General features: G+C 32.0%; 1 protein-coding gene across 1 annotated transcript in view; it reads left to right on the top strand.

Annotated features, from left to right (window-relative positions):
- Positions 1–24,131, top strand: part of LOC145333519 (uncharacterized) — a 109,106-nt gene that overhangs the window by 61,164 nt on the left and 23,811 nt on the right. Inside the window, exons 10-11 of the mRNA XM_080178678.1 lie at positions 18,541–18,632; positions 19,341–19,380. Of these exons, the coding sequence (XP_080034804.1) occupies positions 18,541–18,632; positions 19,341–19,380 (132 nt within the window). The remainder of the gene's footprint in view (positions 1–18,540; positions 18,633–19,340; positions 19,381–24,131) is intronic.

Below are 24,131 nucleotides of genomic sequence, written 5' to 3'. Positions count from 1 at the left end.
AAAACCAGTTTTATTTTTCATAATTTTGTGTGTACATCATTATCGTCAAATGTTCTTTCCCGTTGGATTCATTGGATTGGGCCGGATATCCAGTCATTTTCAATCTCCGGCCGGATATCGGATATTGAAACTTTCATGATTCCGGATATCCGGATGATTTTTAATGGCGGATATCCGATAACGTTGGCCAGATATCCGGCCGGAACAGGATATCCGGCATTAGAAATCAGCCGCATATCAGGTATCCGGTATCCAGCCAAAAAAGTATCCGGTATCCGGCCAAAAAAGTATCCGGCCCAACCCTAGTCTTTTTATGATTTTTTCTTCAATTATATAATTGCATATAACCTTTAAAAAAATTGGACGATGAAATCCTAAGAATTACAAAAAGTGTTTTTCGCTAGTTATTATCCATTTCAAGAGGCATAAAGGGAGAGGTCATTTTCTAGTAAATCCCGTAAAGGTGTGTGTTATAAGGCCTAAAAATAGTAGTAGAACGATAAGGTGCTCTATATATTTGTATTTCCTATTGAATAGAACAATAGGGAAGAAATTTTTTTTTTTTTTTTTTGATAACCGTACATGGAATATCTGAAATTTCTATCAAACGCTTTGTTTGGCTCAAACTGACACAAATAAAAAAAAATATAATTATAATAAATCAACCAGTAAAGAATGACTTCTTCCTTTGTTTAATGGTATAGATTGTTCTTAACCTTTACCTTGTACCTATAGAAAACATTATTATTATAATTATATTTTTTTTAAATTTTTGTCAGTTTGAGCCAAACAAAGCGTTTGATAGAAATTTCGTATTTTTTTTAGATAATCCAGGTACGGTTATCAAAAAAAAAAAAAATTTCCCTATTGTTCTATTCAATAGGGAATACATATATCTAGAGCACCTTATCGTTCTACTACTATTTTTAGGCCTTATAACACACACCTTTACGGGATTTACTAGAAAATGACCTCTCCCTTTTAATGAAAACTAATCTTATTAAGTCCAAAATTTTGTTGACCAAATGTTTTTTTTGTAGTTAAATAGCCAAATCAAGATAATCTACCCTGTATTTGCACTTGTACATTTTTAAGTCTTCAAATAAAGTTACAAAATTATTTTTTGTAACGTTTGTTCTGAAACAAAATATGTTTTTGAAGATACTTTTATAACTATTATTAGACTGTAAATTATTAGGGAGGGAGGTGACATTGGGCTGTTTATTTCACCAATCCCCAAAGTTTTATAATAGCGTTTTCTTATTCGCTGGGGAACTTTTATTGAATTTTTATTGGTTCATTGAGTTTAGTTTCCGAACGTTTTAACCACTAATTGTAATCTACAGAAGGGGTAATTTGTGTATCATCTTTGGGGATGTACATTAATTTATCTACCTTTTAGATTCCTGGTAAATTATACAAGTACTTTAAATTTAATATACACGTTCTCTTATTAGTTGTCTAATTCACAAAAAAAATTTTTAAAAATATTTGTAAGGTTATATTAGCATAGTAATATGATTATTGTCTACTACTAATATGCAAACTCATTCTTGTTATTAGCTGTTTTAACGTTATAAAAGTTGTTGAAATGTACGAACATATCCGCTTTGCACTTGCAATTTACTTTTATACTGACACATTTGAGTTAACATAGACTAACAGCTTATAGGTTTCTATTCACAGCTTTTTTCGTTAAAATATAATAACTTATAGTTCAAATGTTGCGAAAGGTTTTTTACCTCATTGTGACATGTGGAGAAAAATGCTTCTCCCCTTCATTTTTGATTTTTGATTTTTGGTTAGTTTTTTTGTTCATTTCTTTAAGTCAGGCAAGGTTAGGTTTTAGAGAGTACTGGGTTGCCCCGCAGGATTAGAACTACCTTGCAGTGGTTAGGCTTAAAGAAAAAAAACTACATTTTCATCATATTTAAATTTATTTTTTAAACAGGATTTATTGTTCGACAGGTTCTTTAAGGGAAAGTATCTGTTTTTTTTCTAGAAATATTAAGTCTAATGTTCTGATGTATGTATAAAGATTTTCTTTTTCCCCTTATCTAATCACTTATTCACTTAACAAAGGTTATTTAGGACTTCAATTTTATTTTTGATCTACTTAGCAAGTTACTTAGTTACTTGGAAAAAAATCATTATTAAAACAAAAAATATTATTTAACATCTTGTAAAATAAAATATAATTGGATTTGCTGTGATTCTTTAAAACTTAATCCGAGGTTTCTTCATTAGTAATTAGGAGCTGTGCATTGAAAGAGGGAGATGCCCCCTCCAAATTTAATATCCTCATATAAAAGTAACAAGATTTGTGCCTGTCTGTCTGTTTGAACCAAAGGATCTAGCTAACCGCTGAACTAATATGGTTCTTTTTTACAGTGTAGCCTTTTATAGGTCCAGGTAAGGTTTGTAACAGTTTTGGGGGAGGGAACCACCCATTTAGTTATTTGCCTTTTTAAAAATTTAAATTAAAATTGTAGGTTCACCCCCATTCTTTTCCTTGCCTTTCGAGGCTTTTAGGGGCATAGCCGCTAGTTTTCTTATAAAGAGAAATATACTTTGAGTTTTTTTACTGGGTTTTACCTGGCTTAGAAGCAATCTTTTCTGTCGTTTAAATGATCTTACTGAACGCATAAACTTAAATACAGCCACTTTAGAATATACTATTGGAGTGGTTTTAGGCTATTATTCTACTACTCCCTTCCCCTTCCAATTTACATATAATTTATTCATATGAAATTCCAATTTGTTAAAAATAGTCAAAATTTAAAAAGTGGCATTTAAGTTATTTATATTGACTGACTGCATGCAATAAACTCTCACCCTAAATCGTGCCTTCATTAAATACACAGTAGTAAATACAATATGATTTTGGAGTTTTTGGAGAAAAAAATTTTATTTCACAAAGACATGATTTTAAATAAGATCATTTAATTTTTGTACGTTCGGTATATTTTAATACTTTTAATTTTATAAATTTGTTTGATAGAATACGAATTTAATTTTTTAAGCCAAGCGTCTGCATACGTACCTTAAAATGTCCTTTCAGAACATAAAAATAACCATTTTTTGTTCTTTGGAGAAATATCCTGTAAATAACATATACAAAATTTCTCAAAATTGATATAAAAAGATATTTTTTAATAGTCCAGAATAGTTATTCATTGCATCGTATTATAGACAGCTTTCCGTGGATATTAAAAAATGATCTTAATCTATTTATTTTAATATTCGTGGAAAATTATCTGCAATACAATGCTGGAATTATCTTTACAAGGTTCCGAAAATTTTCCATAGCATCACCTTAAACCACAACATTTTGCAGTCAAATCTGCACTTAAAAGGAGCTAATAGTGGCCATAGTTACATTTCTAGACACAATTTCACACAATATTTTGATATTTTCTGTCCTCATAAATCTACTGTTATATGAATAAAAAGAAAGGTCTATAGAATTCCGTAAAGATTTTTTTACTTGCACATAGAAAGTCATTAGTTTCATATTGTATGTCGTAAATTGCCACGCAGCTCATAGATAGATAAATATATGTATATATATAGAGATAGATAGATAGATAGGTTGATAGATAGATAGATAGATAGATAGATAGATAGATAGATAGATAGATAGATAGATAGATAGATAGATAGATATATATATAGATAGATAGATAGATAGATAGATAGATAGATAGATAGATAGATAGATAGATAGATAGATAGATAGATAGATAGATAGATAGATAGATAGATAGATAGATAGATAGATAGATAGATAGATAGATAGATAGATAGATAGATAGATAGATAGATAGATAGATAGATAGATAGATAGATAGATAGATAGATAGATAGATAGATAGATAGATAGATAGATAGATAGATAGATAGATATATAGATATATAGATTAGGGTGGGTTCATATCGTAATTAGACAAAGCGGGGATATGCAACAGATAAAATTAACCTTAAAAACATTTCTGACCGAAAAAGAATTTTAAAAAATTGAGTTTTAGAACACGACCACTTAAAAATATAATTCATTACTTATTAGTATGCAAAGACGACATTCAAAAAAAATTTTGAATCAGAACTATTGCTTCATGGTGCTCCCTGGAAAGGCCTTGAGGAGCTGAATCAGGAACTTTTGTCCGTTTCAAAATATCTCGTTCCTAGCCTTAGAAATCACTAAAAAACAAAATGTTTTAAGGTTTATTGAGAATTGTCCAATTTGTAGAGGTTTTTTTAGATTTTCTCAGGCTAGGAACGAGATTTTTTGAAACGGACAAAAGTTCCTGACTCAGCTCCTCAAGGCATTTCCAGGGAGCACCATGAAGCCATAGTTCTGATTCAATAAATTTTTGACTCCCATTTACAAATAGCTATACAATTGAATGTCTGGTCGTCAGCGGTTTTAAGACTTAGGATAAATTTTAAATCACCCAGAGGTGTATTATATCTATATAAATTGAGTGCAGATCCCCGCTTTGGCCTCAGAAAAAAAATGTCCAAAATCGACCCACCCTAATATAGATAGATAGATAGATAGATAGATAGATAGATAGATAGAAAGATAGATAGATAGATAGATAGATAGATAGATAGATAGATAGATAGATAGATAGATAGATAGATAGATAGATAGATAGATAGATAGATAGATAGATATATAGATAGATAGATAGATAGATAATAGATACATAAATTGATGGATTGATGGATAGATGGATAATAGATACATAAATTGATGGATTGATGGATTGATGGATAGATGGATAGATGGATAATAGATACATAAATTGACGGATTGATAGATGGATAGATGAATAGATAGATAATCTAGGAATAAGTCAATCTAAACAAGATAATAGAAAGATAAATAATGCAAAAACAACAGATAATAAAAATAAACTAAGCTACTGTCTTGCTTAGACGAAATATTTTTTATACCTTGAAAATTTTTCATATATGATCTGTTTTTTAATAACCCCAAAATACCATCTTTACATTTATCTTATTACAGTAAATCTTTCAATTTGAAAAGGGGTTATATTTAGGTATCTAAATAAATAAGACAATGGCCAATAAATTAATTACATCCCCAATGACGATCAACAAAATATCCCTTCTGTTGATTACAATAAGTGGTTAAAACACCTCCATGAATTAACCAATCAAAATTGATAAAAGTCCCCAAAGTTGCAAAGCCAACGAATAACAAAACACTATTATAAAACTTTATGGACTGGCGTAATAGACAGCCCAATGTCCTCTCCCTCTCTTGGTTTTTATGCCAATTATTTATGTTATTTCTGATCTATAACCAATTTTATGATACAAACTTTGAATGTTTTCCAAATAAAAAAAAATGATAACCAAAGATACAGAAATGGTTTGAAAAATTGCACCGCAGGTTCGTGCACTTTGCATGCACAGGGATGCAAAAGAAATTGTTGACTGAAAATTATCACTTTTTATTATTGAAATCAATTATTTGTAGATCATTCTGCAAATTGCCGAGATAGTCTAAAACCATCCATATGTAATGCTTCTCTACAATGGGTAATTTAATCTGTTTAGTAAGCCTTTTGGAGGGACGTCCAAGCTTTTTACTTTAAGGGGAGGTAAACACACCTCTACAGCACCCCTTAGACGCCCTTGGGAAGAGAGAATAAAGATTAATCTGTCATTTTTATTTAATTATTTATTATTTTTAAACAAATAGTCCCGTAGTATATAGGTTTTAACAAATTGTAATCATAGGAAAACATTAAGGAAATAGATAAGGAGCTCTTTATTTGTTTTTTAGTACATTCATGGATAGTACATTGGGTGATAAATTTATGCACACCCCCCAATTATGTTAAACAAAATTACTCCTTTTGTAAATTATAATGATTGTCAGAAGAGTTTGGACACTGATAGTTTATTATAACGCCCAAAACCCAAAACGAACGTTCTTATAAAACTTTGGGAACCAGTAAACTTAATCATTATATAACCACTAACCACTGCGTAAGGAGGCCCTAACCATGCAGGGGTACCCAGTATTCCGTATAAACCTAATCTGACCAGACCAAAAGTAATAAACAAAGAAACGAAAAATATCCTAATTTCTTATTTTCCATTAATTTTAAAATGAGTGTGTTTGTGTGTGTGGGGGGTGTGGGGTTGGCGGGGGTTGGGGTTAGAGCAACCGGCGCATACGTTTGATTTGATAAAGTAATTACAAAATGAAATGTTAGAGATTGTATTTTTTATCTATCATACTTAACAAGTATTTATGCAAATTTTATTTGTGTATTTTAAACATGTCATATCATATCTTTTTCTCGTATTCATTCGAATCCGGTGGATAGGAACCGGTTCTCATCCATACGAAAATAAAAATGTACAATCATAAGATTAAAACCAGTTTTTTAGCCTGTGCCTACGGCACCTAGGGGCTAAAAAACTGGTTTTAATCTTACAATTGTACATTCTATATCCGCGGAAAGCCGTTTATAATACGATGCGAGAAATAACTATTAATTTTTTGATATCTTAGAAAACGAAAAATAGTGTAAAACCCTTCCATCCACTAATAACTCTCTCTCTCTCTTAGTTATCTAACTATCCATTTTTCTAATTATCTATCTATCTATCTGTCATTCTATCAGTTTATATAAAACTAGCGGCTACGCCCCCTAGAGGCCTCTAGGGGCACTTGAGGAGGGGAGAGTCGAATTTGATAACCCAATTTCTTATTTTAGATTTTAAACGAAAAAGTAAAAAAAAAATTTGGGGGGGGAGGGGGGATTTTTCATTTTTTTGGGGGGGTTGGGAGTGTCCCACCCCCCCCCCCCCCCAAGAAAATAGTTATAAACCTTCCCGGGACCTATGAGAAGCTACCCTGTTAAGGAGAACCCGATCGGTTCAGCGGTTAGCGAGATCCTTCGGTACAAACAAACACAAAAACATACAAACACACAAGCATCCTGTTACTTTAGTATAAGGATGTTAATTTCATCCTATTAGGGTACAATAAAATATATCAAGTCCATTTGTCTGCCTGTTTGTGTATCTGTATGTGTATCTAATTATCTATCCATCTATCTATCTATCAAAGTTGATTATATTCTATCAGAGTACAACAATAGCAAACTTTTTGTGGTCATCACGACTAAACTTAGGCCGAAAATTCGTAATTTTCAGTATAGCTTCAAAACTGATTTTTATCTGCTGGATTACAACAAGTTCTTATATGATATACCTTCGGCACCTCGGTATCAACTAAACTTGAATTAATCTCATAACTTTTTACTTTACTATCCGCGAAAAGCTGTCTATAATACGATGCGATAATTTTTATTTTTAGAATAAATAGACAGCTTATATCATAAATTTTTATACTATCCCTAGCCTGCATGGGACAGAAATGGATATAGCATATTGTGAGAAATCCACAAATTCTCAGTTAAATTGTTTCTCCTAGCTGACTAATATAATGGTACCCCCCATTCTCCATCACTTATGACTCTACCCTATCTCCTCCACTCACCATGGAGGAACGTATTGACCAATATCTGAGGAAATAAACTGACTACAATATTTCCCTGTCACAATATCCACGAATTTTATATCCATTGGGACAGATAATACAAAAAGGTTTAAAGTTATTGTTAAAGGTATAGAAGCTATAATGTGCGCAGAGTAGCACTTGCAAAAAATATGTCCATGCAATCTAACGAACCATCAAATTCATTTGAATCGCAAGCCGTCTAGTTTTAAGCTATTCTTCTAGAATTAATAGGGTAGTGTAGGTGAATAAAAATGTACAGGATGTATTTATGACATATAAAAAAGTTTAGATGTTAAATTGGCAAGAAATAGATGTATAGTTGACAATATTGGATGTTTAAATGCCTGTGTTAGATGTATATTTGTCAGCATACTTACGCTATATAGCAAATTACTGTCGAATTTACATCCAGACAAACAATTTTGACAAAAATATATCCACTGTATTTCTGCCAGTTGCAGGAACGGCAACGTCTCGTTTTTCACCCTATAAGGCGGTTATTAGAGTAAGGGAAATGCCTTGGCCCGAAATAAGCGCAACTCATTACTATTCACAGTTAGAATTTCTAGACAAAGGTCGTGCAATCAAATGGTTGGTTGTCTGAAGGGTGTTTGATCTATATTTATGCACATTAATTAGCAAGATTTGGTTCAGACAAACGTAAAAAATAAGACAAGTGTCTTCTAGAGGCTAACAATCGTACGGATAAAACTTAGGATGTAGGGACAACTAAAAAATTGCTATTACAGATTTTGTGGTAACACTCTGCATACAATGTCAAGATCATATTTAGATAAGGGTGGCTACGAACCTGCCCAATCAAGGACCGTAACATGTATCAGCAAACATTATATGAGTGTACTTTCCTGGGACAGGTTTATTGCTATTTTTGGGGTTTATGTATATTAATATTGGGTATAGTCCCTTTCGTAACATCGCACCTTATGGGGCGTTTCTTCGTATTTTTCACAGTAGCATTTCTCCTATTTCTAGCCCCTACGGGGGGCTCTAACCCTGCAAGGCCAATTACCTAACCCTGTGGGGCAATCACCTAACCCAATATAACCTAACTTAACCTAAAATAACCTATAAAAAGCCATTTTAAAAATACGACGAATCGCCCCTTATAGGGCGATGTTACGAAAGGAACTATACCCATAATATTTTTAAGTAAACGCCCCTTAAATGATTATATTTCAAAATAAAGTTAGTACAAGATAGAAGTACCATTCGCCTTGCCTGAAACTTTAAGAAGCTTCACTTTAAAGGGGGACTGTATCGGTTAGCAATGTCGTAAGCTTCACAAAAACAAACAGAAGGGTGAACATCCAGTTACTTTTTAAAAAGGATCATAATGTATGTCTGTGTCCTAGCAAGGAGTATAGTGCAAGGATGACATATTAATGTTTTAATTGAACCCATTAACTCTATGGTTCGTAGAGCCAAAAAAATGCTGAGATCAAACCCTTTTCCCCCTGCTAAAGTAAGGCGTTGGTATTATATCAACAATTTTTGCAATTACAGATTTTTCTTCCATTTTATTTTGTCTTTCTTTTTTCCTGCATGGCGTCCAAACCAGTGAATATCAGCTGGATTAGAATCGGTTCTAAGCAATAGAGAAAATTCATGTATCGTATTGTATTATATCTAGTTTTCAACGATTATTTAAAAAAATAATGATATTTAAACCAGTTTTGTTAGCCCGTGCCTTCAGTATCTCGGGGCTAACAAGACTGGTTTTAATATTATAATCGTTTATTTATATTACCGCGGAAAGCTGTTTATAATAAGATGCGATAAATAACCTTTCTAGACTAGTGGATTTTTGGCCGAAAAAATGATCTTGTACCAGTAAATCATATCTGTAGGTAGCAAGATCTTAACAAAAACACCAAAAAAAATCTTCGTTACGAAATAACTTCCAAGTTATATTTTATATATTTATATATTTTTAATATAAAGAATATTTTTAGCTTCAAATTAGAGGCAAAATGATTGACTTCTTAATAGGTAAAATGCCTTAAACATTTCGACTTTTTTGCACATCGATAAAAGAAATATCAACTTCATTATTACAGAGTAGCAGGGATGGTATAATAAAATATAAAAGAATTTTTAAAGGCGACAAATATTGGGGGGGGGGGATAAAGGGTTGTTGATTAATTTACCCACCACTGACCTATCCCCTGCCTGCTACCATTCACTTTCAAATGATTAGAATTGACGTAAGGTCGTTTTTTTTTGGGTGTTTCCGAAAATTTGCTGAACTACTTTTTTTTCACATTAGCAAAAAAATACATTTCTTTACATTCCAAAATTTCCATAGTTTTATTTGATTGCACGACCTTTATCTTGACATCCGTTCATTCAATGTAAACCAAAAGTCAATTTTACAAACAAGAACACAAACTTACATAAATTTCATTTGACATCAATAGTCAATTTTTAATTTTTTTTCTATATTACTGTTTGCCGTTTCACTATGGCAACCTAGTATAATTTTGCTGTGCTACCTTTAAACCTAAATGTTCTTCTTAATTTTAATATTTTTTTATCATTACTCTATTAACTTATATTATTATCTAAAAAATCTACGATTTTGCTAAAAACGTCTGTATTTTTTAGCTTAATTGAATTCAATTTAGTGAGATTTTTCACCCAAAGATGCATCAATTTATGTGAAGGGAGGAGGTGAAAAAGTGGTAAAAAAAAAAACTCCCTGGCATTGGAGTGTGTGGAAATAAAAGGCTAGAATTGAGCGCCTAATATATGGCTTAGAGGCACGCAATTCTACAATTTGGCGATTTGCACAAAGCGCTGTCTCAATTTTGGGTCGGGTTGTAATTTGATTTTAAATTTTGTGTATCTGTTCATGAATTTATCGGATTACTATTATTTTCCTACTTTTTTTTCTGGTTTTACTGCAGTCTTTTCATTTGTCAGTAGATTTATTACTATTTGTCTGTGTGTTTGTCTTTTCGTTTCTTTCTTTTAATCTGTTAGTCTGTCTGTCAATATACCTGTCTTTCGTAGGACCAACTAATTATTTTCACATTTGTCTGTCCGTCTGTCTGTAACTACTCTTTTTTTAAAGTATCTTGCCGTCAAGAATCTTATGGGATAAGACACTGGAAGATAGATTGGATTGATATACATCCCCAATGCAATGTAGATAAACAAAATTACTCCTTCTTAAGTTTGAAAATATTGATACCAAACAATTCAAATTTGAAAACAATACAGCAAACGAATAAGATAACGTGGTTATAAAGCTTTGGGTACCAGTGAAATTTATCATAAACAATTTAATTTTATTGGGCCAACAATTAAGGCAGCGACCAGTACAAGTAAAAATGCACATTATCTTCAATCTTCGTAAAAAATAGCCTACTGCGTTTTTTTTTGATATTTTGACCAATTTCAATTAATCCTTATATAAAATTAACAGGATGTTTATTTACCAATGTCCGTTTGTTTGTACCGAAGAGTCTCGCTAACCGCTGAACCGATTTGTTTCTTCTTTACAGTAATGCTTCAAATGGGTCCAAATGGGAACTATTTTAGGGAAGTGTACTTCCCCCAATTTGTATTTTTTAAAAATCTAAAATGTAATGTGAAGGGTGACACCGCTCCCCCCTTCCAATAAAAGTCCCTAGAGGCCTCTAGGGGCGTAGCTGCTAGTTTTTGTAAATATATGAGTAAGAATAATATACCAGTTGTGAGATTCTTTTACAATAAATAAAAAGTATACTAATATAAAGATTTAATAGTTTCTTTTACTCTATGATTAAGTCGCCATCAAAAAATAATTTTGCTTCAAAATATGTAATTATGTTTAATCTTAAAATGGACAAAAAAATATAGTCTATAATGAACTTTTTATTATAGGTTAAAAAAGATAATTGGCCGTCGCCAAAAAATGCCCGTAATGTTTATTAGGGGACACATCTTTAATTAAAGTTGCAAAGAATCTCTATAAGTTTTGTCAGTTAGTATGTATGTTCTTTAATATATATAGTACTATTTGATGCTCACTCGAGGAAGGAGGCAGTTAAATAATCTCAAGATTTAAATTTGAAAATAGCCTAAAACAATTCCAATTAAAGTACTCAGTTGGTGCCGTTGTTAGCAAGATCTTAATTAACAAACAAATAAGCCTTACTTCTTTACATAATAGGATGCTTAATGTTAGCTAGCGGCTGCGACCCTAGCATCTAGGATTTCTGTATAAGAAGGAATAATGAAAGTAGAAAATAACCAGAAACGATCCCAAGACTTAAATCTAAGAAATAAAGAGTCTAAAACCATCCCGGGATGAAAAGCTTCCATACAATCGAAATTTGTAGGCTACATACAAAAAACCTTACTACTTTTATGTTAGGATAGTCAGATTCATATTCTCTAGTATGACGCTAATTGGGACGGACAAATAAGGCTGAGCTGGATCTTTAAATCATTTTAGTGGTGAGCCAGATCGGGGTGAGCCAACTTTCCACCAATAAGAGCACAGCATTTTATGAAATGCCGCGCTATGATTAGCTGAAATTCGGCTCACCCCGATCTGGCTCACCACTAAAATGATTTAAAGATCCAGCTCTTATTGAATTTAATTTGTAGGTAGATTTGCTACTTAAAATCTTTAAATTACACGTTGCAAAATCTTAAAACACTGTTAAAATGAATTCTAAATTTATCTTTTAGTATTTTTAAATATATCACTTAACAGGAAAGTAATAGTTTATGATCGTATGGTCGGTCAGCTCCCCACCCTTGAGTTTGGGGGTATTTGGTATTTCTTTTCTAGGGCAATTTCTCTTGGGAGGGTATTGGTACCCTCCTCCTAAATAGTTATAAACCTTCACAGGGCCTATGAGACTCTAAACTGTTAACGAGAACCTTAAGTTAAGCGGTTAGCGAGATACTCTAGTACAGGCAGATACAGAATCTATTACTTTTATATTAATGTTTTACAGTGTGCAAGTAATAATACAATTTAAACCTTAATTATCCTTTTTAACAAAATTTAACAAAATACACGTCTTTACTAATTGATTTATGACGCATTTTCCATTATATTTCATTTGAGACAAAATTAACCCCTTCCATTAATTGTTTATTGAAGGAGGAGGATGGGGGGGGGGGTGATACTTTTAGATAATATTTTCCACAAACTTTTTGACTGGTTGGAATTAATCAAATAACTCTAAGAATAAGTGCAACACCAGTAATATTAATCCTTTTACAGACAGTTTTCCGCGGATGCTAAAATGATTAAAACCAGTTTTGTTAGCCCCAAGGGGCCGAATGTCCAGGATAACTAAACTGGTGTTAATTTATGATTTTGTTTTAATATTTGTGTAAAATTGTCTATAATACGATGCTTCACCTAATTTTTAATTATGGCTGAGAACCAGTTCTAATCAAGCGAATATTATTTTCGAAGCCAAACTAAAAATGATTTACTGGTTACTGCTTTTTTGACAGACGAAAAAGTTCGAAGCAAATCAGAGAGAAAAACTCTTTTTGTCATAAAAGAGGAACATTTTTAGTTAAAAAGAAGCCACTAGGTTATTGGTATTTAAGTTTTGTATTTTTCCGCAACTTAAAACGCCGTAAATCATCTAAAGTTTTACAAATGCTAATTGGTAAATTGTTCATCCCCGGAGGCGTGGTAATTAACAGAAAGGGATATTTCACTTGAAGAAAAAAATATTTTTGCCTTCCAACTTTTATGGCATAAATAAAACGGATACACAATATGTTATGATCGCTTGGTATAATCTTTGAAAAAAAGATGAATTATTCTAGATTGCATTTTATAAGCCCTAACTATGCAATTCATAGCCAAGAGTTATGCCTTTTTGTGTGCTAAGACATTTCCCCATTATCTTTTTTTATTTATATCAGGTGCTTGACATTGCAGCCATAATTATTCTTTACGTCTTTATATTTAACGAAGTTTTGGTTCACGCTTAAACCCGACAACCCCCCCCGGCCCCCCGACGAATACGTTTTGTGTTATTGTTCAAATTATATTACTGCAAGAAAGTGAGAGGCAATAGAGTTTTTCTTTGTTGACAACAATAACAATATACATTTGAAAATCCTTATGATAAAATAACAGGATCTCTTATCTGTCTGTCTGCTTGTCTGTCTGTCTGTCTGTCTATTTGTCTGTCTGTTTGTCTGTCTGTTTGTCTGTCTGTTTGTCTGTCTGTTTGTCTGTCTGTTTGTCTGTCTGTTTGTCTGTCTGTTTGTCAGTCTGTCAGTCTGTACTGAAGGATCTCGCCAACCGCTGAACCGATACAGTTCTTCTCTACAGGGCAGCTTCTCCTAGGTCCTGGGAAGGTCTATAACACCACAAACTCAAGAGAAATTGCAAAAATAACAAAAAATCATGACTAAACCCATCTAGCGACGAAAAAATATTTTTTGATAAACAGCTGATCTTAATATTGATTAAAAAGAAAGTATTTTACGTGCCCCTAGAGGCCTCTATGAGGCATTGTCGCTAGAATAAGATGCAGAAATAAACTCTGTTTTTATTGATCAAAAGTGAATAAAGATAAAATTAAAATGATTTTCTTCAGATGCCATATCTATACATCTCTGTATAATACCTAGAGGCGTTTAAATTATGATATTTAGTTAAAAGAAAAGTGTTTTACTGCTAACTGCCCTAATTTTTGAGGGGTAGAATTATATGCATGCAATCTTAGAACTATTTGTCGGATTGAATTAACAAAAAAAAACAAGGATGGCAACATCCATAAAAGCAAAGCTCTGAAACGGTAGGACAAATGAACATTATCACTTTAGGAGTGTCAGAACTGAATAATCAGAATATAAATGTGTGAAAGTCGAAAAAACTTATTAAATACAGGATAATGTTAAGGACACGCTTACATTTTTAGGACTTGATTATAGAGATGCTTCGCTTATAACATTGTACTTTGTTGTCCTAGGAAGCAGTATCCCAGAAATCAGATTATTTAGATAATTATATTACATAAAATTATTGTTAAAAATCAACCTGTTTAAAATGAACGTATGTACATTCTGGTAACGATTATAGAATTGCTCAATCGTACCTAAATACTAAAGGATTTTATATAATTGATCTACTTGTGTTTTATGGTGTGTGATTTTTAAAAGTTTGGGTGGTTGTCTGTGTATTTTATGTGTGAGTTAGTGTGTGTATGTGTGCGTGTGTGTGTAAAAGGTCGCAGTTATAAAAATGAGAGGTTAGGACAACACATCAATTTTTGCCTCCAAGTCAAGTCATTGACAAAGGAAAATCTTAGATTGGCTATAAACTTTAACAACCTTAATTTCTTTAATTTAATAAAATTAGATTTAAAGAACAAGATTTACTGTGGTTTCTCAACATCTCATTGCACAAAGGCAATTAATGAAGGTACTAAGAATGGAATTATTTTTACTTGGATCTTACTTAAGATTTTCATGTTCTACAATAAAGTGAACTCTGTAGCGGGCTAAAATAACGTTTATACTCCATCCCCCTCCTTTACCCCATCCCCTCCCTTCCTACTGGATAAACTGCCCGACCAATAAAGGATATTGAGGGAATATTGCAACATAAACTAACGACTTTTTAACATCTCAAGTGTACGATATACCTCTTCTGTAATTAAAATTATTGGTTGAAATGTTTAAACACTGTAGTTTTAACACATTAAGCTATGATGAGAATTTCAAAGTTTTGAAACCAACCAATGAGATAATATGTTAATGAAACTTCCTATCGTTGTAAGTCGCCACCTATTTTTGAAAATAAATTCCTGTCTGTATTTTGCCGATCTGCAAAGTTTTGTGAGATTATGTCGGATTAGAAAAGTGTGATGAAGAAAGATTTAAGGAAATGGTTTCACAAAACAGATGAAATAAAATATTTTGGTATTATCCTCTTAGAAGTATCCGACAGAACTAAGAACTCTGGCCGCGGCGCTCGGCACCCTTGCCTGCCTAGCCGCAGCACTCGGCCCTCTAGCCTGTCTAGTTGGACAGGGTATAAAAAGTTTTAAAATTGAAAAAAAAATCTAAGAGGATAACGCCAATATTTAAAAAAAAAAGAAAGCTTTTATCAAAATATACCAAAAATCCTATGCTTACGGTAATATTGCTGTTATTACATCAACATAAGCTTGTAGTAACTAGAGATCTAATAGTACAAGACAATGAGTGATACAAATTTACAGTCGCAATGCTGATAAACAAAATTACCCAATCTGTATTTTGAAATTATTGGTTGGAACGTTAGAACACTGATAGTTAATAAACTAACCAAACAAAATACTAAAGGGTAGCTTATATTTTCTTGCTGCTTTGTTAGGCATCTAATCTAAAGAGGAAGGAAATGTGTTTTTGTGCATTTGTTTTTCTCATTTCTTAAACTCTTTTCTGATTAGCTTAAGTCATTAGTAAGACAGGATTTACCAAGGATCTAGAGGGACAAGACAATGGATGAAAATTTGATATACACTCCCAATTATGAAAAATTAAATTACCCCTTTTAAAGTTAAAATTCATACATGGAAATATTGGACATTGAAGCAATGAATTAAAATTTTGTAAAAAGTACGGGTATAGTCCCTTTCGTGGAAACGCCTCTTAAGGGGCATTTCATCGTATTTTCACAGTAGCCTTTGATAGGTCATTTTAGGTTAGGTTATATGATTGCCCCGCAGGGTTAGAGCCCCTTGCAGCGGCTAGAAATAGGGGAAAAGTTACTTTAAAAATAAGACAAAACGCCCCTGAAGGGGCGTTGCCACGAAAGGGACTATACCCGAAGGTCCTAAACGTTCATATTATAAAACTTTGGGTACTAGTACAATTGACAATTCATTGTCCCCAAGCTCTCTCAAACCTTATATATCGCATTAAAACTTGTTGGTTTCATATTTCACTATAAAGATTTTTTTTGTTTAATCTTTTAAGATGAGAAGGTTTTCTAATTTTGTCTACCATGTCCATACTGGCAATCTTAAATTTGTGCATGCTAGAGCAAACCTATTCTTAACAAGGATGACAACATCCATAAAAGCGAAGCATTGAAACGGTAGGACAAACGGACATTAACACTTGTATAGTGTCAGAACTGAATAATCATAATATTTATGTATAAGAGTCAAAGCAAAATTGTAAGTAAATTTGTTGAAAAACTGCTTGATTCAGGATAATGTTTATGGACATACTTACATTTTTAGGACTTGATTATAAAGTTGCTTCGCTTATTACATTATACTTTGTTGTTCCAGGAATCAATATACCAAAAATCAGATCAATCGGATGATTAGAATAGATCACATAAAAATTTGTTGTTTAAAAGTAAAAAAATCAACATGTTTAAAATGAACGTACGGACATTTTGGTGATGATTATAGAGTTGCTACGCTTTCTAAATCGTACCTAACTATTAAAGGAATCACCATGCAAAATTTGAAATCGATAGGACAATTCTAACATGCCTAAATTGACGAAAAAAGCTATCCGTTACGGACGTACGGACAGACGGACGGACGGACCGACCCTAATCATAGAAAAGCTTCGCTTTTAAAAATTATGATATACTTGTAGTATATATATAAAAAATAATTTAAAACATACAACTAATTTTTGTTTAAATTGACTCATTACCAAAGATTTTGCTTCTCTGTAATTTATTCAAAACAAAAAAGCTTCAACGTCCTTGATTTATAAGGTTTGTTTCTTTGCTATTTCGTCAACTATGCTTTTGCGGATGTTGTTATCCTTGTTTTATCATCTTTTTTATCATGTTTGCATGTTAACATAATCTTATCTGAAAATCTTTAGTATGTGAAATCAGCACTTTTTATAACAATTAACAATTTAACGAGGGATTGAGGATATTTTTCAAGAAAAAAGTGTTTAGAATATTTTTAAAATCGAAGCTTTTCTATCATTAGGGTCCTGCCGTACGTCACAGACAGTTAGCTTTTTTTCTTTAGTTTAAGCAGGTTAGAATTGTCCTATCGATTCCAAACTTTGCATGATGGTTCCTGTAGTAGTTAGGTACAATTAAGAAAGCGTAGCAACTCTAAAATTTTTAAGCCTCTCTATAATCAAGTCCTAAAAATGTAGGCATGTCCTTAATCAATATCCTGTATTTAAGCAGTTTTTCAACAAATTTACTTACAATCTTGAACTCTTATTAGTTTATATTGTGATTTTTCAGTTCTGACACTCTACAAGTGTTAAAGTCCGTTTGTCATAGAGTTTCAGAGCTTCGCTTTTATGGATGATGTCATCCTTGTTCACACAAAATTCCTTGTTAGGCCCTGATAACCCCCTATCTTATTATTGAAATTAATCTAAAATAAGGGGAAGGGTATAGTTTTCGTTTGTTTGTTAATTTAGGTTAGGTTATGTTATATTTGACACTTGGTAGCCCCGTAAGGTTATGGCACCACCTTAGTCAGAGTTTCTCGCCGTATTAAGACTAACTATACAGATGCTACGCAAGTAATCTAATGTTCTATGGACTTGAAAAAAAGTTATTGCTACACAGTTTAATAAAAATTTCAAAGGTTTCATATTTCTATCAAAGTATTTAAGAATGGAATTTCTTAGGCTATTCAATTTAAGCAATGTATACTTTTAAATTTGGAATATATCTATCTATCTATTTATCTATCTATCTATGTATCTATGTATCTATCTATGTATGTATCTATGTATCTATGTATCTATGTATCTATCTATCTATCTATCTATCTATCTATCTATCTATCTATCTATCTATCTATCTATCTATCTATCTATCTATCTATCTATCTATCTATCTATCTATCTATCTATCTATCTATCTATCTATCTATCTATCTATCTATCTATCTATCTATCTATCTATCTATCTATCTATCTATCTATCTATCTATCTCCATATCTATCTATCTCTCTATCTATCTATCTATCTATCTATCTAGAGTTTGAACCAGCTGTGCCAGAGTAGTGATACTCGAGAAATATTGGAGAGAATATCTAAACAAATCAGTATTGTACAGCAGTCAACATCCAGGTAAAGAGTTTATTTTCTCGGCAGATATTCATGATAGACGGCTGAAATTTTGATTAACAATTGTAAAATGAAAGACAATTATACAGTTAAAGTTAAGTTTGTTAAAGATTATAGAGTTCCTACGCTTTCTAAATTTAACTTTAAAAAAATCGTCAAACAATGTGTTTGAAGTTGATAGGACAATCGAATGCTAATGTTTTAAAATGTTGAAATTTGCTAAAAGTCATTGAAAGTTATTTTGCCTACTTAAAGTTTAAATTATTTGCAATTTATTAAAACTTTGCCCAGTGTTATGTTAAGCAGAATGGATAGCAAAGCAAATTTATTCTTTTATAGAATTTACAGGCTGTCTTTCTTTCTATATATAAGTGTACCGAAGGACCTCGCTAACCGCTTGACCGATATGGTTCTTTTTTACAGTAAATCTTCTCATAGTTCCTAAGAAGTTTTATAACTATTTGGGGGGAGCGTACATCCACTCTCCTAAGAGAAATCTATCGGGAGGGTGGAGATACCCGATATTCATCTTCATACTAATTCATACCCTACACAATACTGTTGATAAGCTTTACATTAAAGGAGAACCATATCGGTTCAGCGGTTAGTGCTATCCTTCGGTACACACAGACAGATAGACACACAGACTCGCACTATAGACATCCTATTACTTTCATACAAGGATGGATTTAATTAATTGTTTTTGTTTAGGGTTGCAAGTTCAGCGGAACAGTATGGAGCAGTGCAACAGGTAAATACCAGGCAGGGAGGGGGCATGGGATTGATAATTTACACTAGTACCTAAAAGTTACAACAATGTTAACCTGGTGGGTGGGTTAAAAATTTTGGGTACTTTTATTGAATCGTATAATCGTATTTAAGTTTTATTATTTACCATCTTTCTTGCCAATCTCGCTACACATCCACTTAAAATATAATTATTAATGTTTTGTCTGTCTGCAAATTATTTATCTATCTATCTGATTATCATTAATTTGTCGGTTTTATTTATGAGCTCTTTGTAATATTGTCTATCTATCTATCTTTTTTATATCTACCTACATCTTTATCTGTCAATCTTCCTCTATATTTATCTATCTTGTCAAATTTATTAGAAATTTGTCTATATATCTGTCTCTCCACCTGTAGGTTAATCTGTCTATCTGTTCATTTAGTCTGCTAAAAATGTTTATGAATAATGCAATTTTTTGTAAACGATTTGACTGTATACCCTAAATATTTATCTATCCCTCTAAATATTATAACTATCCATCTATCTAATTATTTATCCATCTTGTCTGCCATAAAATAATGATAAATAATGCAATTTTCTATAAGCTTAAGCAATTTGTCTAGCTTTCTGTCTGTCTATCCTTCCTCTTTATATCTACCTATATATTTATCTATCTGTCTCTTTTGCAATCTATTTAACTGTCTATCCATCTTGTCTGCTAAAAATGTTGAAAAATAATGCAATTATATACAATACTATCTGTATATCTTGCTATCTATCTGTCCATTTATCCATATAACTATATGTTTATCTATATATCTATCTATCTGTCCATCTTGTCTGCTAAAAATGTTGATAAATAATGCAATTAATTTTAAGCCGGTTTCAAGGGCTACCATATATATCAAGGTGTTTCACTAATATCACCAAATAACCATTATGGAAAAATAGCAAAAAGAGCTTCTAGATAAAAAAAAAACTATTTAGCCTCTAACTTATCAGCCAGACAAAAAATATCATTTTGTTATAAGTAGCAATAAAAGAATGTTTTTGTAATGTAAAAAATGTGGGATTAGCTTAAAAGTTGGAAAATGTTTTTCCAGCATGGCATCGAAACAGCTTAATATCCGGTGGAATAGAACCGGTTCTCAGTTATACTGAAAAATCATGTATAGCATGACAAATTTCCAGGATTATTAAAATAAAACCATAAAATCAATACCTGTTTTGTTAGCACTGGCTTCGACCCCTATTGCTCACAAAACTGGTTTTAATCTTATAAATTATCATTTTGATTTCAACGGAAAGCTGTCTTTAATACGATGCGATAGATAACTATTATCATTTTTAACAGTATTGCAAGGACGTTTTTTACAGAAATGTATATTTATAGCTTCCAAACATATATCTGTAAGAATTCAGGAAGGAATAGGACACTAGCACTTTATTTAATACTAGCGGCTACGCCCCTAGAGGCCTCTAGTGGCACTTTAGATGTTTCTGTTTGTTAAAGTCTCTACGTTACTTCTTTATGTTACGATACCTCTTTATGTTACGTTGAAGTCTACCATACATTTTAAAATTTTTCGATTTTTTGTCATTTCTCTTGGGAGGGTGGTTGTACCCTCCCCCAAAATAGTTATAAACAAAAAGAGTTTGTCTGCATGAAATACCTATCTTTAATTTGACGGATTATGTGGCCCAATTTACCATTTATATCTATTATATCTATTCTTGTAGATAACTATTTCTTGTTTAAAAATGTTGAATTGATTAGAAAGATATAAACAAATGATATGCGTATTTATATTTGCTCGGCCATTATAAAAAAAACTAACTGACATTATTTGGTTTAAGTACAAAGCAGCAAAAATAATCCTCATATCTGCAAGGTAGGTTAAAAACTATTTTGGGGGAGGTCACCACCACCTTTCCAATAGAAATCACCCTTGTCTTAAATTGAAAGTGCCCCTGGAGGCCTAAAAGAGTTTAAATAAAACTAAGACAGGAATTGGACACCCCAAGAAAAAATATTTTGTCACATTTCCGGTTTTTCTTATGACGACTCGGCCCCAATAAAAGAGCCTAAAACCATCTTAGGACTTATAAGAAGCTTTGCTGTAAAGGAGAACCTTTTCGGTTAGGTAGTTAGCGAGATCTTTCGCTACGACAAAAAAAAGCTTACTACTTTATATAATTGGATAAAAGCAAAATTGTGGTTTATAGATCTTTTAAAACAAGAAATTACAATTAAATGCATACTATACTTTCAACATTATTATATGTATTTCTTTGAAAGTCTGCATATTCAATAGAAATAGTAGATCTAGATGCTCAATCTGGCCCCATAATCTGCACTCTTAAAAATGTATTTTAAGCAGAGATGTCCTTTACTTTATTTATATTTATTTACGATTTATTCCAATAATTCGGATTTTTAATTCCCGAAAGCGTGCTTTATCTTTCATATTCAACTATTCATAAGAAACTTGTATATTTATTATATTGTTCATATGAAATGAAAAAATAACTGTTCTTTCTTACAAAAATTGATAAACTTAAAAACAACAGATCTATAGTATAGATTTATATATATACAGACACCTACCTACCTTCCTTTTTCAACGACCTTCTTTGTCTGCTTCTAAATTATTTTCTGTTACCATTGGTTGAATTTCAATGACCCAATAGAGAGGTTGCACAAGGTGGTTGCGATGGAGAGATACAGCTATTTAACCCTTTCTCCCTGAAGTGTTTTACTCTAATTTACAAACCAATTATTTAGTCCGATTGTTTCTCCGTAGTTTTCCTATTGGCTAATTTATAGAGAATGTATCTAGATTATATCTATTGCCTGCATCTTTTGATAAATTGCTAGATATTTCCAAGACAATGGAGGTATTAAAAGATAATAGATGATTAGCCAGAAATAAATTGGGTCTAATAATTTTAATACCTGCAATAGTCAACACGGGTTTTTACAACCTTTTTTAGTCAACAAAAATATAGCAGCAACTAATTACAAAATTGAACAAATTGACATTAAAATTTTGAATAATCGTTTATTACGAAGGGAACAGGGAAAAAAACAATGTTGTATTGATAGGACTATTCTGCAGGGATCTAAAGGGATAAGACAATGGCCGATAAATTAGTGTACATCCTAATGTTAATACAAAAAGATTATCCCTTCTGTAGATAACAATTAGTGGTTGAAACGTTTGGACACTCAACTCAATATACCAACCAATCAAAATTTATATAAAGTCCCCAAGGCAAACGAATAAGAAAACGTTAATATAAAACTTTGGGGACTAGTGTAATAAACAGCTCATTGTCCCATCTCTGACTATTCTGTCATCATAAATGTTTCCATATTATACCTTATAACTACAGGAATCAATTTTCATACAATTCCTAGATTTTAGCCAAACACAAAATGTTAAATATTTCGTAAAAAATGAAAACAATAACCAAATAATCATTTCATAACTCAATTATAAATGAACTATCTTATCGAAAGAATAAGAATTTGCTCCAATTATTTAGATAAATCCTTGTATGCTATCTATCTATCAATGGTTTTACTACTAAACTGATTTGGTTCTCTTTTTTTTAAGTAAGCTTCACATACGTGGTAGTTGTAGGCAATTTAATTTTAGATTTAAGTTGTTGTTTTAAGCTATTTTTCTTGCCCATTTCTACCTCTTTGAAAACAGAGCCCCTAGATGCTAGTGGTACAGCCGATAGTTTGCATAATGTCATTTAACGGTTTTTCTCCTTGCATCTGTGCCCAAAAGTGTCCCACAGGAACAGTTCCCCATAGGAATAATGCCCCGACGGGCACACCCAGCCTTAACCATTTAAAGGATAAAAGAAGGAGCAGCTAGGATTTTGTTCTCAATGGATTCTACTTGTCTCTTGGTCCTATTTTAATGCTATTTGTCCGTTTTCATGGTAAATTTTTTTATCCTTTAAATTGTTAAGGCAGGGTGTGCGGGTTATGATTTCCCGCGTGTTCTGAAAAAATATATCTTGATTGCAGGTCAAAGTATGATTAACTGAAAACACCTATTATAATCATGACTGCATTTTTTTTCGCATGTCCAATTTTCAAGATTTATTGGTTAGAAGCCAGGAAGGGAGGGGACATTGGAACGTAAATTTTACAGATACCCAATGATTTTTAGCCACAAATTTGTGCCTCAAAACTTTGAGTACTTGAATAATTGAATTTTGATTGGTTGACTTCCTGCTGATAGGATGGAACGTATCTACCAACTATTTTCAGTAATTTTGTTTATCACTAAAGGTACGTACATCAATTTATCGTCTATTGTCCTATCCCTTAAGATCCATGACTAGAAGCGTATAAACCATCGCTTGATGATCACTTTAATTTTTAAAAAGCGAAGCTTTTCTATAATTAGGGTCGGTCCGTCCGTTCGTCAGTCCGAGACGGATAGCTTTTTTCGTTAATTTTGGCATGGTGATTCCTATAGTAGTTAGGTACGATTTAGAAAGCGTAGCAACTCTATATCATTACCAGAATGTCCGTAAGTCCATCTTAAACATGTTGATTTTTCTACTTTTTTAACAACAAATTTTTATATGATCTAATTATCCTATTGATCTTTTTTTGGTATATTGATCCCTGGGACCACAAAGTACAATATTATAAGCGAAGCAACTCTATAATCAAGTCCTAAAATGTAATTTATATTCTATTATTCAGTTCTGACACTATACAAGTGTTAATGTCCGTTTGT

The sequence above is a fragment of the Acartia tonsa genome, chromosome 12, assembly GCF_053477335.1.
Source record: "Acartia tonsa isolate MP-2025a chromosome 12, ASM5347733v1, whole genome shotgun sequence".
NCBI lineage: Eukaryota > Metazoa > Arthropoda > Copepoda > Calanoida > Acartiidae > Acartia > Acartia tonsa.
The sequence above is the reverse complement of the archived record's forward strand: the minus strand, read 5'-3'. Positions and strand labels throughout refer to the sequence as shown.